This window comes from Bos taurus, chromosome 25 (assembly GCF_002263795.3).
Source record: "Bos taurus isolate L1 Dominette 01449 registration number 42190680 breed Hereford chromosome 25, ARS-UCD2.0, whole genome shotgun sequence".
Taxonomy (NCBI): domain Eukaryota; kingdom Metazoa; phylum Chordata; class Mammalia; order Artiodactyla; family Bovidae; genus Bos; species Bos taurus.
This window is the reverse complement of record NC_037352.1, coordinates 1,731,928-1,747,519: the sequence shown is the minus strand read 5'-3', so window position 1 is coordinate 1,747,519 and position 15,592 is coordinate 1,731,928. Positions and strand designations below refer to the sequence as shown.

General features: G+C 58.9%; 3 protein-coding genes and 2 non-coding genes across 8 annotated transcripts; 4 read left to right on the top strand and 1 right to left on the bottom strand.

Annotated features, from left to right (window-relative positions):
- Window positions 1-2,119: 2,119 nt before the first annotated feature.
- PGP (phosphoglycolate phosphatase) lies at window positions 2,120-4,975 on the top strand. The gene is given in 2 exon segments (NM_001038172.2): window positions 2,120-2,839; window positions 2,939-4,975. Coding segments are annotated over 2 exon segments (966 nt in total). The 5' UTR covers window positions 2,120-2,199; the 3' UTR covers window positions 3,265-4,975.
- MIR2382 (microRNA mir-2382) lies at window positions 4,502-4,578 on the top strand. Its single transcript, NR_030807.1, has one exon. It is a non-coding gene; the product is annotated as a microRNA mir-2382 (primary transcript).
- On the top strand, window positions 4,766-4,825 carry MIR1842 (microRNA mir-1842). Its single transcript, NR_129529.1, has one exon. It is a non-coding gene; the product is annotated as a microRNA mir-1842 (primary transcript).
- A 93-nt stretch (window positions 4,976-5,068) lies between the features above and the next one.
- On the top strand, window positions 5,069-7,505 carry BRICD5 (BRICHOS domain containing 5). Of its 3 annotated transcripts, XM_002697861.7 has the most exons (5): window positions 5,069-6,315; window positions 6,518-6,673; window positions 6,749-6,850; window positions 7,063-7,216; window positions 7,319-7,505. In XM_002697861.7, exons 1-5 carry the CDS (start codon window positions 5,983-5,985, stop codon window positions 7,411-7,413), a joined length of 840 nt encoding a protein of 279 aa, XP_002697907.3. In that variant the 5' UTR covers window positions 5,069-5,982; the 3' UTR covers window positions 7,414-7,505. The 3 variants fall into 3 exon arrangements, with proteins under 3 accessions (XP_002697907.3, XP_024840874.1, XP_005224677.1); XM_024985106.2 differs by having other exon boundaries at window positions 6,530-6,673; window positions 7,063-7,505; XM_005224620.5 differs by having other exon boundaries at window positions 7,063-7,505.
- Window positions 7,378-11,221, bottom strand: MLST8 (MTOR associated protein, LST8 homolog). Of its 2 annotated transcripts, none has more exons than XM_005224528.4 (9): window positions 11,185-11,221; window positions 10,452-10,654; window positions 10,272-10,320; window positions 10,030-10,192; window positions 9,529-9,604; window positions 9,291-9,443; window positions 8,364-8,488; window positions 8,058-8,221; window positions 7,378-7,968 (listed from the first exon to the last, which is right to left on the bottom strand). In XM_005224528.4, exons 2-9 carry the CDS (start codon window positions 10,578-10,580, stop codon window positions 7,850-7,852), a joined length of 978 nt encoding a protein of 325 aa, XP_005224585.1. In that variant the 5' UTR covers window positions 10,581-10,654; window positions 11,185-11,221; the 3' UTR covers window positions 7,378-7,849. The 2 variants fall into 2 exon arrangements, with proteins under 2 accessions (XP_005224585.1, NP_001030488.2); NM_001035411.2 differs by having other exon boundaries at window positions 7,379-7,968; window positions 10,272-10,323; window positions 11,185-11,206.
- Between the last annotated feature and the right edge of the window lie 4,371 nt (window positions 11,222-15,592).

Here is a 15,592-nt window from a genome sequence, read left to right as displayed (position 1 = left end):
AGGCAGCCAGGCAAGTACTGCGCCAGCCAGCCCTGGCTAGACAGAGCATTCTAGCCCACTCCTGCCAGTGAACCACACACACTGCCTCTGAGTGGTAAAGCAGGATTTGTGACCTCCTGTCAAATCAATTCTTCCCATGGTCAGATCCACCAATTAAACTGAATGGGAAGACACAGAAAGAAGGAGCTAGTGGGTACAAGATACTCCTAGCTAGTGGGTACGCCAGGCAGGAACACTGTATACCATGTCCCTGTCCTCCAGCGGTTCCCAGACCAGCCAAGACCAAACAACAGGCCATAGGGGAACAAGCAGGGCCTTAAGGTACTGAGGTTACTGGTTTTACTTCATGGGTTTGAGGGTGAGGCGGGCCCCAGAGTAGACTTTATGGAGACTTGGGACCCGAGAGAGAAGCAGAGATTTGCCACACTGGGAGTTGGAGGTCTGGATTGCCTGGCACAGGGTAAGTGCTTGGGAAGCTGGGACCTGCTAGTCTTCCCCCTGGCCTTAGTGAAAGTACTGAGAAAACCACACCTACTGTGTGAACTGGCAACTCCACTTCTAAGTATCCACCCAAGAGGAACGAGGGTCTATGTCTATGTCCCTCTAGGAATGAGGGAAATGAACGTGTAGGAAGAACCTTCATAGGGGCATTACTTACAATGGCCCCAAACTGGAAGCCACCCAAATGCCCATCAAGTGAGGAACAGGGGAGTAAATTCTTACAATGACCCATGTGGTAATTAAAAAAACAACAACAACACTGAGAAGAATGGATTTCATTGATACTATGTTGATCCAAAAGAAGGAATAACCAGGAGTACACAGGGCAAGCTCCTGCAAGATAGTCCAGGACAGGCAAAGGAGGCTGTGACTCACTCTGGTGACAGAAGTCAGAAAAGCAGTTGGAGGGGTAACCTCTAGGGACACATAGTGACTTGAGGGAAGTTTCTGGAGTGATAGAAATATTCTGTACCTTGATCTCGCCTGTGTTTACACAGGCCTGTTGTTCAGTTGCCCAGTTGTGTCCAACTCTTTAAAATCCTATCAGGCTGCACACTTAAGATTTATGCACTTAATGTTTTGTGTGTGTCCGACTCTTTGCAACCCCATGGACTGCAGCACGCCAGGTTTCCCTGTCCTTCACTATGTCCCGGAGTTTGATCAAATTCACATCCATTGAATCGGTAATGCCATCTAACCATCTCATCTTTTCTCGTCCCCTTCTCGTCCTGCCTTCAATCTTTCCCAGCACCAGAGTCTTTTCCAATGAATCAGCTCTTCTCATCAGGTGGCCAAAGTTTTGGAGCATCAGCTTCAGCAACAGTCCTTCCAATGAATATTCAGGATTGATCTCCACAAAAGTTAGTAATACGTATTAATGATGAGAGCGACCAGTTACTGAGTGCTGTGTTCTAGGCACTAACGTCCTTCTCTTAGACCCTGATCCCACTGCCCTGTAAATTATTCGTCCACATGACCACCAAGCACAGGAAAAGCGATTTTGCAAAGGCCTGGAAACGTCTTCCAGAACGCAAGTCTTGTTAGGAAGGAGCCTGGGCCTGCCTCTCAGGAAAGGCCATAATCGGCCAACGCGCAGACACTGCGTCCACGGCGCAGAACACCGCCCAGCGCCGACCCGGCAAAGGTGCGGACGTGACTCCTGCCGCAAGGAGACAGCAGACCCCTCCCGCCGCGATCCCGCGGAGCGCCCAGCCTGCAAGATAGGAGACAAGCCAGCCAATCACAGCCGGCCCGGCGCGGGGGTCACTTGATTAAGGGCCTCCGTCACCTAGGCTGACCAAGCGCCTCCAATGGGCGAGCTGTCCTGCAGCAGCCAATGAACACCAGTCTTACGTCCTGCGCCGGCGCTCCGGCTCCTCGGCCGAATTTCCGCAGTGAGCGCTCCACGCAGAATGCCGGTTGGCTTCCAGCCAGCCAATCACCGCGGCGTCTAGGGCGCTCCAGCCAATGGCCGCCCGCCTGTCCGCGGCGGACCGCGACGGTTGGCCCGGCGCTCCCGCAGCCCGCGGGAGGCGGGGGCGGATTGGCGCAGGCGGGGCCCAATGGGCCACACGCGCGAGGCGCGGGGCCTATGAGCGCGCCGGGGGCGGGGCGGGCCCGGCAGCAGGCGGCTGCGAGGAAGAGCGGCCGGCCGGTGGCGGCGGCGGCGGCCGGTGGCGGCGGCGTCGGCGGGCGGCCATGGCGGAGGCGGAGGCTGGCGGCGACGACGGCCGCTGCGTGCGGCTGAACGCCGAGCGGGCCCAGGCGCTGCTGGCCGACGTGGACACGCTGCTGTTCGACTGCGACGGCGTGCTGTGGCGCGGCGAGACGGCGGTGCCCGGCGCGCCCGAGACCCTGACGGCGCTGAGGGCCCGCGGCAAGCGCCTCGCCTTCATCACCAACAACAGCAGCAAGACCCGCGAGGCTTACGCCGAAAAGCTGAGGTGCCTGGGCTTCGGCGCCCCGGCGGGGCCCGACGCCGGTCGCGAGGTCTTCGGCACGGCCTACTGCACCGCGCTCTACCTGCGCCAGCGCCTGACTGGCCCGCCGGCCCCCAAGGCCTACGTGCTGGGCAGCGTGGCCCTGGCCGCCGAGCTGGAGGCCGTGGGCGTCTCCTGCGTGGGCGTGGGGCCCGAGCCGCTGCTGGGCGATGGCCCCGGCGCCTGGCTGGACGCGCCCCTGGAGCCCGATGTGCGCGCCGTCGTGGTGGGCTTCGATCCGCACTTCAGCTACATGAAGCTCACCAAGGCCGTGCGCTACCTGCAACAGCCCGACTGCCTGCTTGTGGGCACCAACATGGACAACCGACTCCCCCTGGAGAACGGCCGCTTCATCGCGGGTCCGTGCGCCCCGGGTGGAGGGAGGCTGGAGGGCGGGCAGCGAGCCCCTCCCGGCCTCTGACCCCCGGCACGCCTCCCCTCCCTCTCCGCCCCCGCAGGTACCGGCTGTCTGGTCCGAGCCGTGGAGATGGCCGCCCAGCGCCAAGCCGACATCATAGGGAAGCCCAGCCGCTTCATCTTCGATTGCGTGTCCCAGGAGTACGGCATCCACCCAGAGCGTACCGTCATGGTGGGCGACCGCCTGGACACAGACATCCTCCTGGGCGTGACCTGTGGTCTGAAGACCATCCTGACCCTCACGGGTGTCTCCAGTCTGCGAGACGTGAAAAGTAATCAGGAAAGTGACTGCATGGCTAAGAAGAAAATGGTCCCTGACTTCTATGTTGACAGCATAGCCGACCTTTTGCCTGCCCTTCAAGGTTAAAGATTTAGTGTCTTTAATCTCCAGAATAAAAAAAAAATTGAAACCACTCACCCAAATTAATAGGTGGGGCTTCAGCATCGCTCAGCTAGGTGGCTTCAAGTTTGCTTACTTGGAGTTAAGCAGAGGCGCTAGTTGTTAACCTTGTAAGTAAACGTTTGGGGGGCGACTTTGTTTACAGATACTTATATTTTAAGATGCACTTTTAAGCTTGGAGGGCATTGTGGGGATCCTGGGCCTTAGGTGCCAGTGGGCCTTGCTGTTGGGTTCAGTGTATGTCCAGGATTCAGGTAACCTCAGGGCCTACTGGTGGGACTGAGGTGGGTCTAGGGGTGTCATGTATTTATTGAAAGTTTCAGGAATCAGTGGGGAGGAGGCGCTACTCAATTCCACTGTTGTGAGCAACTTGTGCAAACCAAGCCAGGGCCCCATCAGTGTGGTCCTCAGAGGAACCTGCTGCCGCCTCATGTCCTCACCTGCAGGGTGGGAGCGAAGGAAGGGGCTGCTCTCAGGCGGAGCCTCCCTGTCCATAGGGTCTGGGGTGCTGCCCTCACCACCCCACACTTCCTTCAAAACCACTCCAGTGTCACAACTGAGTGTTCATTTTAGAGACCAGGGCTGCTACCCTCATGGAGTTGTGCATTTCTGTAAACTCAGCCCGGCTGAGCCTCGTCCTTTCCAAACGTGCATGTAAACCCAGGTGGTCTGGACTGAGCCTGTTGCTTGGCGAGCAGCCAGGAGGGCATGAATGCCATCGTTGAACTCAGGGCTGCCGTTTAGGGAGCTCAGAGCAGCATTGATACCAAAAGTTTTTGTTTTTTCGCTTTCTAACAATTTTGTCAGGTGGTGGATTTGAAGCGTAAGCGTATGATTAATAGCTGTGCTCTGTCTTATAGGGGAAATCCCACTGAAGAAGTCTGCGTGCCCCACAGCCAGCAGTTGGGCCAAAGGCACGTGCTGGCCAAAGAATGCTTGTCACCCAAGGCTCCCTCTGGGTAGGGGAGGAAAGAGGTGTCCCCAAAACAGGAATTGAGTCTTTTCCTGTCTTCCCAGACACTTGGTTGGGATAGATGTCATATCCCAGTGGTCCATGAGGCCATCGGTTTTGACCCTGAGGTCCCTTGTCACTTGCCAGCTGGAGGACTGGCTGGGTCCACTGGCCAGCCAAGGGTTCTTGGCAGGGGGCCGTGGCCTTTTCTGCCTGCGCCCTGAGTTGCTGACCTTTGAGGATGGGCCACTGGCTGCACTTGTAGGGGAGTGCCTGGGAAGCTGTTCCTTTTGGCCGACTACTTCCTGGTGCCTCGCCCCACACCCAGCAGCTTCTGCTCAGAGCCCACAGTTCTCTCCTAGCCTCAAGATCACCTTCACCCACCCTCTAAGAGTTCTCAGAGCAATAAAGCATGTCCTGAGCCTTGGCTCCTTCCAGGGCTGAGCGTCTGGGGTTCAGACTCTGCCGGGGGCAACACGAGGGCAGCAGCGCCTGTGAGGTTGGTGGTGCTGACGTTGGCTCTGTGAGGTCGGCTCAAGGTGGGTCTGGATGTTGAGCAGGCCTGTCAGGGCGTTGTCACCCACACCAGGAGCACGCAGCAGGGGCGGTAGCCGGCGACACTTCCCTCTTTGCCTGGGCAGCAGCCCAGGAGCCTGTGCATCCTGTCCCTCACCCCTGTTGCACTGTGTGAACCCAAAGGTGTATTAAACTCTCGACCACAGCTGACTCTGGTGTTCCTTGCTCTCGCCTGGACAGCAGTCTCTGTGTGGAGGGTGCAGCTGTCTCGCCACAGCTGGGTGGCCAGGGAGCGGGAGGGGGTACCCTCAGGACAAGGCCATTCTGGGACTCCAATTCGATTTGGGACTCAGCACAGAAACTCCGGCCCGTTTGAGGCCCACTGCAGAAATGCAGGTTCTAAAGAATCAGGAAAAACCAGGCATACGAAAAATAACCAGAGAAGGAAGAGATCGTGGGGTAAAGCTGGTGAAGGACACGCACTCCCGAAAACTGCCAGTGCTGGGAGCTACTGCGTGTTGGGGTCCATAGCCCCAAGTGGCTGGAAACGCATGGCACCGGTCAGTCAGGGACAGCCATGCTGGGCCGGGCAGGGGTCTGTGGGCACAAGGCTGGCCTCACCATCCTGCAGTATGCAGGCAATCCTAGGAGGCTGCCCCTGCAGCAGTGGAACCTCCTAGAAGCTGCCCTCGTCTTGGGCATGCACCCGCGAGCTGCCCTGCACTGGGGACTGGGAAGCAGCTGGGGTGCATGAGAGGAAAAGGAAGTTGCAGAGTCCCATGAAACAGCCATTTGCTGATGGCCTGCTGTATGCCAGGCCCCGTGCCCAGAGTGTAGAGGTACCCTGAGAGACTGGGAACAGACGTCTACAGGAAAATGATATCAGCCCCCAACCAGACTTTGTATTGTAAAGTTCTGGGCAACCTGGGCTGCCCTCTGCGCCAGCCACCGGGTCTCCACTTCCACAAGGGCGCCTGCGCTCCCAGGCCCACGTGCGCTCTGGTCTGCGCAGACCAGGCATCAGAAGAGCCAGGCAGCAATGAGCAGCCCCTCCAGGTGTCCCGTCTCTGACCCGGATATCAGGTGGCTGGGCTGGGGAGGAAGCAGGGGGGTCAGGCGGGGAGGGGGCCAGAAGGACTGGTTGATCAGAGGTGTCCTGAGGTTTCCCAGCCGACTCAGGAGCAGCAGACAATCTCGCATTGTCCCCTGGCTGCAGCATGGGGCAGGGGAGCTGCTGGGCCAAGCGCCCCATGCCTGCGAGGGTGAGCGCTCCCCCCACCTACGCCCTCTTGGAGACAGAGGCCGAGGGCAGCCCGGCAGGGCAGGAGGAGCATCTGTCTCCTGAACTTCTTCAGCCTCTACCTCCCCTGAACCAGCCTGTTGCCTGGCCTCCACTCCGGGCCCCACTGACTCCAATGTGCCTCCAGGTGGAGACCAAGCCCTGCCACCGGCACTGGAGAGCTCCTGGCCTGCTGCTGCTGATGCTGGCACTGGCCACCGCCGCTGCTGTGGCTGGAGGGCTCCTTGGTTTCAGCCACAGCCCTCCCCAGGTGAGCCCCTTCTCAGGACCCAGGCAGAGGCTCAGACAGTCGAGGGGGAGGAGAGACCAGCCCTGCCCAGCCCTCCTGTGGGGCCAGGGCAGGGAGCAGACACCAGAAACCTAGAGGAGTGGTGGGTCAGAGCCCTGCAGCTGGGATGGGGGCGTGTTGGGGCAGCCCCAGCCTGGCCAGCGATCTCCCGCCTCCCACCCAGCCCCCTCTGCAGACGCTCCGCCTGAGCCTCCCGAGCCCGGGCGTGCCCCGGTCCAACCAAACCGAGCAGGTGGATGTGGCCCAGAACGTGGCAACCATCTGGGTGACTCCAGCCCAGAGCAACCACAGCTGGGCAGTGCTATTCGACGGGCAGAGCGTGAGTGGCCTGGCGGGGCGGGGCAGGGCGGGGGGGTGGTTCAGGTGGCCCTGCCTCACCTGCCTGCCTGCCCAGGGCTGCGTCTGTTACCGGCCCTCGGAGCACCGGGCCTGCTTCCTGCGCCTGATGGAACCCCAAGACCGTGAGACTCTGCAGCTGCTGGTGAACACCTCTCAGGTGAGGAGCCTCCAGCCATGGGCCAAACAAAGGGTCCTGTGTGCAGCCTGGGCCCAGGGCGGGCGGGGGCTCCAGTTTCAGGGGAACAGAAGCTCTGTCTTCCTGTGGACGAGGGTGCTGACGAGCCGGGGCAGGACTGGCACACCACCAGCATGTCCCGGGATGCATGGGCCCCACCCAGCCGGAAGCAGCGCGAGGGTCCTTCTCTGCAGCTCCAGGCGATGCAAAGCCCCAGCCAGGACACCCACTACACCCAGGAGCTGCTGGCAGTGCTTGGGAGCCAAGAGGTGGACCCTGCCCAGGTCGGGGCTCCCGTGCGGCACCTCTGTGCCAAGACCCCCATTTACTGGGCCCGACGTGCAGAGGGTAAGTCGGGGCAGACTGTGCGGAGGAGCCTGGGCTTCCTTAGGACAGTCTGGGGACAGAGGGGGAAGGGTCCTTTGGGGTTCACAGAGCCCCCTCCTCCAGGGCCCCAGAGGCAGCGGCTGATCTACCTATGTATCGACATCTGCTTCCCAAGCAACATCTGTGTGTCCGTCTGTTTTTATTATCTCCCGGACTGAGCCCCCAGCCTGGTCCCACAGGCCGGCCACCTGGCCGACCCTATCACCAGTCCACAGAGGGCGGACAGGGATAATAAACCATTCCACCCGGCCGTGATGGTGTTCTCTGTGGCCTTGGGGATGCAAAACAGGGCGGGGCGGAGCCGGGGAGGCCCTGGCTGGGGGTAAGCGCCAGCCTTGGACGCCCTTGGTGGCTCTAGGTCCTGTGGGTCCAGAGTTTCTGAAGGAATAAGCCCTGCTGCGTCCACATAAGCAGCCAGGGCTGAGAAAGTCCCAGATTGGACTGGCCTGGCTGGGGGGCCAGGGTCACTCAGTCCAGTCCGGCGAGCCTCGGATGAAGCAGCCAGCCCATGGGTGTCACGCTGACCTGGGCAGCTGGACAGACACACCCGGCTGGTGCCACCTGGACGGCTGCCTGCAGTGCCCAGGAACGAGGCTAGCCCAGCACGCTGTCGTTGAAGGCCAAGCACACAACAGCTTTCTGGTGGCCGCCATACTCTCTCTTGATCTCGCCTGTCTCCACACACCAGAGCCGGGCCAGGTTGTCAGAGGAAGCTGCAGGGAGGGAGGAAGAGCACAGATGGGGTTCGGGGAGCAGCCCCGGGCTGGGCCAGTGGGGCGGGGGGCAGGGTGGCGGGGCCCACCGGTGACGATGTATTGCGAGTCTCCTGAGAAGGCGCAGCCCCACATCCAGCCCCGAGATGACTCTCCGGGATTACTGCTCTTGATGCTCAGCTCTGTCATCAGGGAGAAGTTGGACGTCCTCCAGATCTTGCACGTCTGGTCGGCCGAGCAGGTGGCGAGGAGCCTGGGGGCGGGGATGAGCACGGCAGGGGTGCCATCAACAGCCGCTCCCATCCCGCACTCCTGTGCTGTCCTCCAAGCAGACCCAACGCATCAGGCCCCCAGCCCCAGGCACACCGCCTCCTGCCCCCTGACCCTGCACACACGTGGAGTCGGGGCTGAAGCGGCACTGCAGGGCATAGCGGGTGTGCGCCGGGATCTTGGTCTTGGGGATGAGCTGTGTCACCTCGTCGCCAATGCCTCCAGTCAGGTTCCAGACATAGCAGTTCCCCTGCCAGGAAGGAGGGAAGTCACAGGAGGCCGGGGCCTCCGGTCTGACAGGTGGGGGAGGATACCCAGCAGCAAGACTTAGATCCAGGGGCTGCCATTCAGCACTGCGGCTATGCACAAGAACCTGGGGGCCAGGGACATGCGACAGGGAGCACCTGGGAGACCCGGCCCCGAGCAAGGGCCACACCTGATGGGCTGAGGGCAGGAGGCCATGCCTGGCCTTCCTGAAGGATGCGCCTGGCCAACAGAAATGTGCAGAATAAGACGGGACGAGGGCACCCAGACACAGGGAACTGTAGGGCAAAGGCTTGGGAGTGGACAGTTTGGGGATGTTGAGAGATAACTGATTCGCTGAGATCAAATGGACGTTAAAGGAAGAAAAGGAGGCTGGATGGGAGTCCAGGGGTCAAATGGCAGGGTCCGGAGGCCCTGGTAAGGAGCAGTCAGGCTGCTCCTGCTGAAGGATGCTCCGCATTGGGACAGGAAGATGTCACAGGGGGAAGGAAGTCAGAGAGGCTGCAGCCACTGTCGGGAGAGAGGAGGGAAACTGGGACCAGGAGGAGAGAGGGAAGTGGACAACTGGAAAGACTGGAGATGGAGAGGCCCGGACTGCTGCGTGGGCCATGGCCGGCAGCGAGAGGCTGCATCGGGCATGACCCCCAGGGTTCTGGCTCTGGGGGCTGGGTCAGAGCTGGAGCCCAGGACGGGGAAGCAGGACTCAGGGGGAGAGGAGAAAGCCCACCTGCAGGGAATAGGGTTCTAAAGAGCAGGGCACCAAACCGCACTCCCTCCCCTGGACTCACAGTACTATTGACGGCAGCCATGTAGCTGGCATCTGGGTCGATGTGGGCGGATGTGATGGAGACTTCCGGCTCCGGGATCAGCTGCTCATTGTGGTCAGTTTTCAAGTCCCAGATGTGGATGGCGCCGCTCTGGTCACCCACGATGAGCTCCGCCTGAGGAGGCGCCGGGGAGGTGAGGCCGGGCAGCACCCCTGCCCTCCAGAGCCCCAGGGTGCCCAGCCCCGGGCGGCCCCCTCACCTGGTTGGGGTGCAGGCACACGCAGTTAATGGGTGCATTCACCTGGAAGATTCGCTGACACTGCAGGTTCCGGGACCTTCGAGACGAGGGGACACACCCTGTCTGTGCTGCATGGCCATCGGTGCCCCCCTCCTCCCCAAGATACCCTTTCCTTGCCACTTATCCTCTGTCTGTGATGGGAGCTGTCTCACAGGAAAGACTTGGGCGGGGGTGGGGGGGCTCGGACCTCCCCAGGGCAGCCTGAAGCCAATGACTGACTCAGAAAGGGCATAAAGCGTGGGCCCTTGCCTCGAGGCGGGACTTGCTCTTTGGTGCAGCTCATTCCAGAGCCCCCTGTGGGATCAGGCTGAGGATCTGCTGGGGGGGTTCTTTGTGGGCCTGCCTCCCTGCCCTACCTGCTTTCCTCACCTGCCTTCAAGAAGTCACCTGCATAGACAGTCTCCCGGGCTGGCCCTTGCCTACCCACCCGGGCAGCAAGCTGCTCCCGCCCAGCGCCCACACCTGAGGTCCCAGATCCGGGCTGTGCAGTCCTCCCCGCCCGTGTACATCCAGCGCCCGTCCTCGTGGAAGCCCACCGACGCGACGTTCTTGTTGACCCCGTCGTAGCTGATGATGGGGTTGGGGTTATTGGAGTTGAGATCATACATGCGAATGTGCTGGTAACCTAGGAGCAGAGGCCAAACAAGTGAGGCTGTGCCGACGGACCTAGGAGAAATCAGGGGTTGGGGTGGAGGGCAGGGTACCTGCAGCTGCAATCATGGTGCGGTCGGGTGTGATCTCCAGCGCGTTCACCTGCTGGGTCTGTTAAGGAGGGTGACAAACAGGGGCCTCCGAGGCCTCTACCCCGGCGGGTTCAGTGCCGCGTCCTTTCCACCGCGCATCCTGTCCGGCACCACCCGCCCCATCGCCCCAGCGGAGGATACGGAGTCCTGGTGCTGCACAGTTCGCGTACAGATCCCGCTGTGGGCCTGCCAGAACCGCACCGTGTGGTCATAGCCTGCAGTGGCCAAGATGACGGGGTCACTGCCCACTGTGCCTGGAGACGTATTCATGGTGTGGCTGCCGGAAGGACTCGGTTCGATACAGGGCACTAGGTCTGACCCACAGGGGCCAAAGATCAGAGCATCTAGAGCAGAGATAGGGAATGCAATGTTTAGAGAATACCCTACGTCCTAAGTACGTTACAGCAGATTACTCGGTGCTGGGGAATAATGAAATCATCCCCATTTTAGACACGGGGAAAACCGAGGCGCGGAGAGGTTCAGGGAGACGCGTGACAACCGGCAAGGGACAGCTCGGCGCTCCGAGCCGCGGGCTCCGTCCCCAGCCCCGAGAGCCGCCGCCGAAACGCCCTCCCACCGGCGGCCTGCAGGGGGCAGTCGCTCCGCGGGCGCCGCGGTGCCGCAGGGGCGGGCCGCGCATGCGCAGGGCTGAGCACCGGCCCGCGAGCGAAGCCTGAGCGCAGCGGCCGCGCATGCGTAGTGGGCCGGCGGCGGGCCCTGTGGGGCGGCGCGGGGGAGCTCCCTGGCTGGACCCTCGAGCTCCCCGGCGCTCCGCCGACCGTCCTGACTCTGTCCCGCGAAGCCAGCGCCCCCGGGGCGCGCTCTCCTGGCCCCTGGACGTCGCCTTCCAGCCCTCGTCCCGCGGCCCCCGTACCTTTCAGGCGGCTCCGCGCTCCGCCGCGGCCCAGGACGGCTAGCGGAGCCGGAGCAGGTCGATAAGGCAGAGCGTCGAGTTATCGATGGGATAGTAGGGCGACACCAAGGGGCACGAGGGACGGGGGTGGCGGGGACGAGACTAAAGCTCTGGGGTAGAAGGCCCCTATCTCCTGGGAAGAAGAGGTACAGGCCCCGGGACGAAAGCAGCGACCCCAGCCTTTTCCGCTCTCTGGGACCCCACCCTCCCGAGAGCGGTTCCCTGGGCCGGGTGGTAGCATCCACCCCCCACCCCATCCGTCTGGTGCCCACTAGGATTCCCAGGTAAATTACAGGACATCCAGTTGCATTTGATTTCAGATAAGCAACGTGTTTTGTTGAGTACAGCCTAAATGGGATATACTTATACTGAAAAGTTCTACGTTGCTTGCGTGAAATTCAAGTGTGGTTAGGTGTCCTGTAGTTTTCTTTGCTACATCAGGCAACCCCTAGTCTGGGCCCTGTCAGGCCTGTGCAGACCCCTCGGACCCTCAGGTCGCTTCACTAATCCTAGTGACCCCTCCATTACTGGGGTCCCTTGTGCCTCCTCTTCCATCCAGCCTTCCCACATTCTACACACGTGGCCTCAGAGGGAAAAAAAAAGGATCTTGAGACAGCCTCTCCCAGGGCATCTTCCCACCAGGCTTCCAAATTGCAGCTGCACCCCTTTTCCTTCCTTTGGCCCCTTGACCAAGGCCATGTCCCCTGCCTATCCCAGGCTCTGGTCCTGGCACCCTTCCTCCCTGAATCTTCCCTCTTTCCTTCCTGTCAGCATTTCTTTTTCTTTTCTTCCTTTGTTTAATTTTTTGTCTGCGCACCATGTGTAATGCGGAATCTTAGTTCCCCGACCAGGGATTGAACCTGTGTCCCCTGCAGTGGAACCACAAGCCTGAACCCCTGGACTGCCAGGGAAGTCCCTCCCTCAGCGTTTCCACACCATCCTTCCAGACGGCACCCTTTCAGAAATCCAGCCTCACTTCTCAACTAGCAGCTTGACTCGCTGTCAGCTGTCATGTTTTACTCCCAGCTCTCCAGTGAGAGTTTCACAAGGTCACTGGCCATCTCACACTGCCAAACGCAGTGCATACTTTTCTCATGCATCTTGCCACGTCTGTCTACACAGTGGCTGACAGCACTGCTAGAAAGCTCCTGTGACTGTTGCTAGCTTCTTGCCCCCCACTTTCAGTCTCTTTCTCTGCCTTCCCCTCAAGGCTGGCAGCCTCCAGAGATCCTGTGTCCCTAGGGCTCCTGCCTACTCTCCAGGGCTTTCAGTACCTTCCTTGCTCCGGGTCCTTCCTTCCCTGTCTCCAGCTCATAGCCAGCTCCCTGTTTGACATTGTCCATCAAAGGCTGCACAGACCCCTCCGCTTCCCACAGCCAAGACAGTTCATGATGGACCTGCCCCCAAAGGCTTTCTCTTCTGTGGGTGGTGCCCACCCATATGTGACAGCCAGACGGGATCCCGTGGACCACCACCCCCTCTCAGGAGCAGCCTCCCCATCACTCTTCTCCTGCCCCGTCCAGGCTCTCCTTCACATTACAGAGTGGTCTTCTGAATACCTAAGCCTGAGAACTTCCCTGGTGATCCAATGGTCAAGAATCTATCATCTAATGCAGGGGCTGCTGCTGCTGCTAAGTCGCTTCAGTCGTGTACAACTCTGTGCGACCCCATAGATGGCAGCCCACCAGGCTCCACTGTCCCTGGGATTCTCCAGGCAAGAACACTGGAGTGGGTTGCCATTTCCTTCTCCAATGCATGAAAGCAAAAAGTGAAAATGAAGTCACTCAGTTGTGTCCGACTCTAGCGACCCCATGGACTGCAGCCTACCAGGCTCCTCCATCCATGGGATTTTCCAGGCAAGAGTACTGGAGTGGGTTGCCATTGCCTTCTCCCTAATGCAGGGGATGTGGGTTCAATCCCTGGTCGGGGAGCCAAGATCCCACATGCCGCAGGGCAACTAAGCCCACGCATTGCAGGTACTAAGCTTACAGCTGGTGAGCTTACATGCCACAACTAAGGCCTGATGCAACCAAACATAAATAAATATTTTTTAATTAAAAAAAAGTCCTAAGCCTGAACCTTGTAAGAATCCTGCAAGTGTCACCCATCACCCTTCAGACTCCTGGGGCCAGCCCCTGCCATCCCTGCAGCTTTCTCCTCTCCACTACACAAGCCACGAGTGAACGGCAGTCTCAGAATTCACGGCACCCTCTCTTTGAACCCTTGCCCACACCTAGAATGTGTCATCTCTGCCTCTTTACCTGCTGAACTCTGATTTTTTTAGCACCTTTCATAGCTTTGAGAGCTTATTCTGTATGAAGGGCCTATACCGAATGTTTTGTTTGAATTGAGGTGAAATTCACATTACATGAACGTTGCCATTTTTAAGTGAACAATTCAGTGGCACTTAATGTTGTGCAACCACCACTTCTGTCTAGTTCCAGAACATTCCCATCATTCTAAAAGAACCCCACCTCCCCCACCACCCGTTAGGCACTCACTCCCCATCCCCCACCCCACCTCCCCCTAGCCCCTAGCAGCCAGTGATCTGATTCCTGACTCCATGGATTTACCTCTTCTGGACAGTTCATAGAAATGAAGTCATACGATATGTGGCTTTTTGTGTTTGGTTTCTTTCACTGGGCATAACATTTTCTACGTTCATCCAGGTTGTATCCTGTGTCAATAAAAGTGAAAATCACTCAGTTGTGACCGACTCTTTGCAACCCCATGGACTACACAGTCCATGGCATTCTCCAGGCCAGAATACTGGAATGGGTAGCCTTTCCCTTCTCCAGGGGATCTTCCCAACCCAGGGATCGAACCCACATCTCTTGCATTGTAGGTGGTTCTTTACCAGCTGAGTCACAAGGGAAGCCTGTATTAGTACTTCATTCCTTTTTATGGCTGAACAACATTTCATTGTATGGATGGACCATATTTCATTTATCCGTTTTCCCATTCATTGATGGACACTTGATGAGATGGTTTCCACGTTTTAGCTAGTACAAATAATGCTTGCAATGAACTTTTCTGTACAAGTACTTCTGAGTACCCATTTTGATTTTTCTTGAGTATATAGTAGCAGTGGGGCTGCTGCATCTTGTAATTCCACGTTTCAGTTTTTGAGGAACTGCCAAACTGTGCTGAGCCTTTTACCCACATTCTGCGTTGGGTCTTCACAATAACCCTGCCACGGAGGAACCACCCCCATTTTGTAGGTGAGAAAACTGAGGCTTGGGGCTTCCCTGGTAGCTCAGTGGTAATCTGCCTGCCAACGCAGGAGACATGAGTTCAATCCCAATCCTACATGCCACGGAGCAACAAAACTACTGAGCCCACATACCCTAGAGCCCATGCTCTTCAACAAAAGAAGCCACCGCAATGAGAAGCCCGGCACTGTAACTAGAGAGTAGCCCCCACTTGCTGCAACTAGAGAAAGCCTGCACAGTGATGAAGACCCAACACACCCAAAAATAAATAAAATTAAATTAAGAACCCCCCGAGGCTCAGAGATGTAGAGTCACACACCCCAGGGCACGTGGTTAGAACGCGGCAGAACCCACCCAATTGGGCTCAGCTACGCCCTGACCTTGTCCCTTCTGGCTGGGCGATTGCATGCGGGCACCCCCGCCCCACAAACATGCTCATCTTCCTCTTGAAGTACAGGTGCTCCCCAGGGCAGCTCCGGGGAGTGGCAGATGGATATGCGGGCTTGAGAATACCTGAAGAATGTCCAGAGCAGCATAAAGCCTGAGAGCCTGAGTGTGGGAGAGAGACGGGGCCAGGAGAGGGCTCGGGGACACAGCCAGGTGTCTGTGGGCCTGTGGCTGGGGCGTGGGCCTGAGCAGTCTGAATTTTTGTGAGGACTCGGTGGGGGGCTTCTCGGTGGGTGACTCTAGGGGTAAAGAAGCCCCTTGCCAATGCAGGAGACATAACAGACTCGGATTCAATCCCTGGGTCAGGAAGATCCCCTGGAGGAGGACATGGCAACCCACTCCAGTCTTCTTGCCTGGAGAATCCCATGGGCAGAGGAGCCTGGCAGGCTGCAGTCCACGGGGTCGCACAGAGCTGGACACGACTGAAGTGACTTGGCACTGGGGGGAGGGCTGCATATGTCCCATGCCTAGGGGGTAACTGAGAGACCAGGCCAGGCTCCCTGTCCAGCCTGAATAGCTCCAGCATCCCTGCTGGGCAGAAAAGGGAGACTCGACCCATGGTTGCGGATCCCTTCCATATACTAAGCATCAGCTGACCACTGTACAGAGGCGGCATCTTTGAGAATGATAGAAACCGTGGCAGCTCTCAGACTTCATGCTCCCAGCAGTCCACCGGGAGGGGACGTTCATCATCACCATTTTTTACATAA

Bases quoted from the DNA above. Each gene is read 5' to 3' on its own strand.
- BRICD5 (XM_005224620.5), top strand. From the start codon at position 5,983: ATGGGGCAGGGGAGCTGCTGGGCCAAGCGCCCCATGCCTGCGAGGGTG. The intron at 6,674-6,748 runs GTGAGTGGCCTG...CTGCCTGCCCAG, and splicing joins TGCTATTCGACGGGCAGAGC to GGCTGCGTCTGTTACCGGCC. The intron at 6,851-7,062 runs GTGAGGAGCCTC...CCTTCTCTGCAG, and splicing joins TGCTGGTGAACACCTCTCAG to CTCCAGGCGATGCAAAGCCC.
- MLST8 (NM_001035411.2), bottom strand. From the start codon at position 10,580: ATGAATACGTCTCCAGGCACAGTGGGCAGTGACCCCGTCATCTTGGCC. The intron at 8,489-9,290 runs GTGAGTCCAGGG...CCTTCCTGGCAG, and splicing joins TGGCTGCCGTCAATAGTACT to GGGAACTGCTATGTCTGGAA. The intron at 8,222-8,363 runs GTGTGTGCAGGG...CCCCGCCCCCAG, and splicing joins CGCTTCAGCCCCGACTCCAC to GCTCCTCGCCACCTGCTCGG.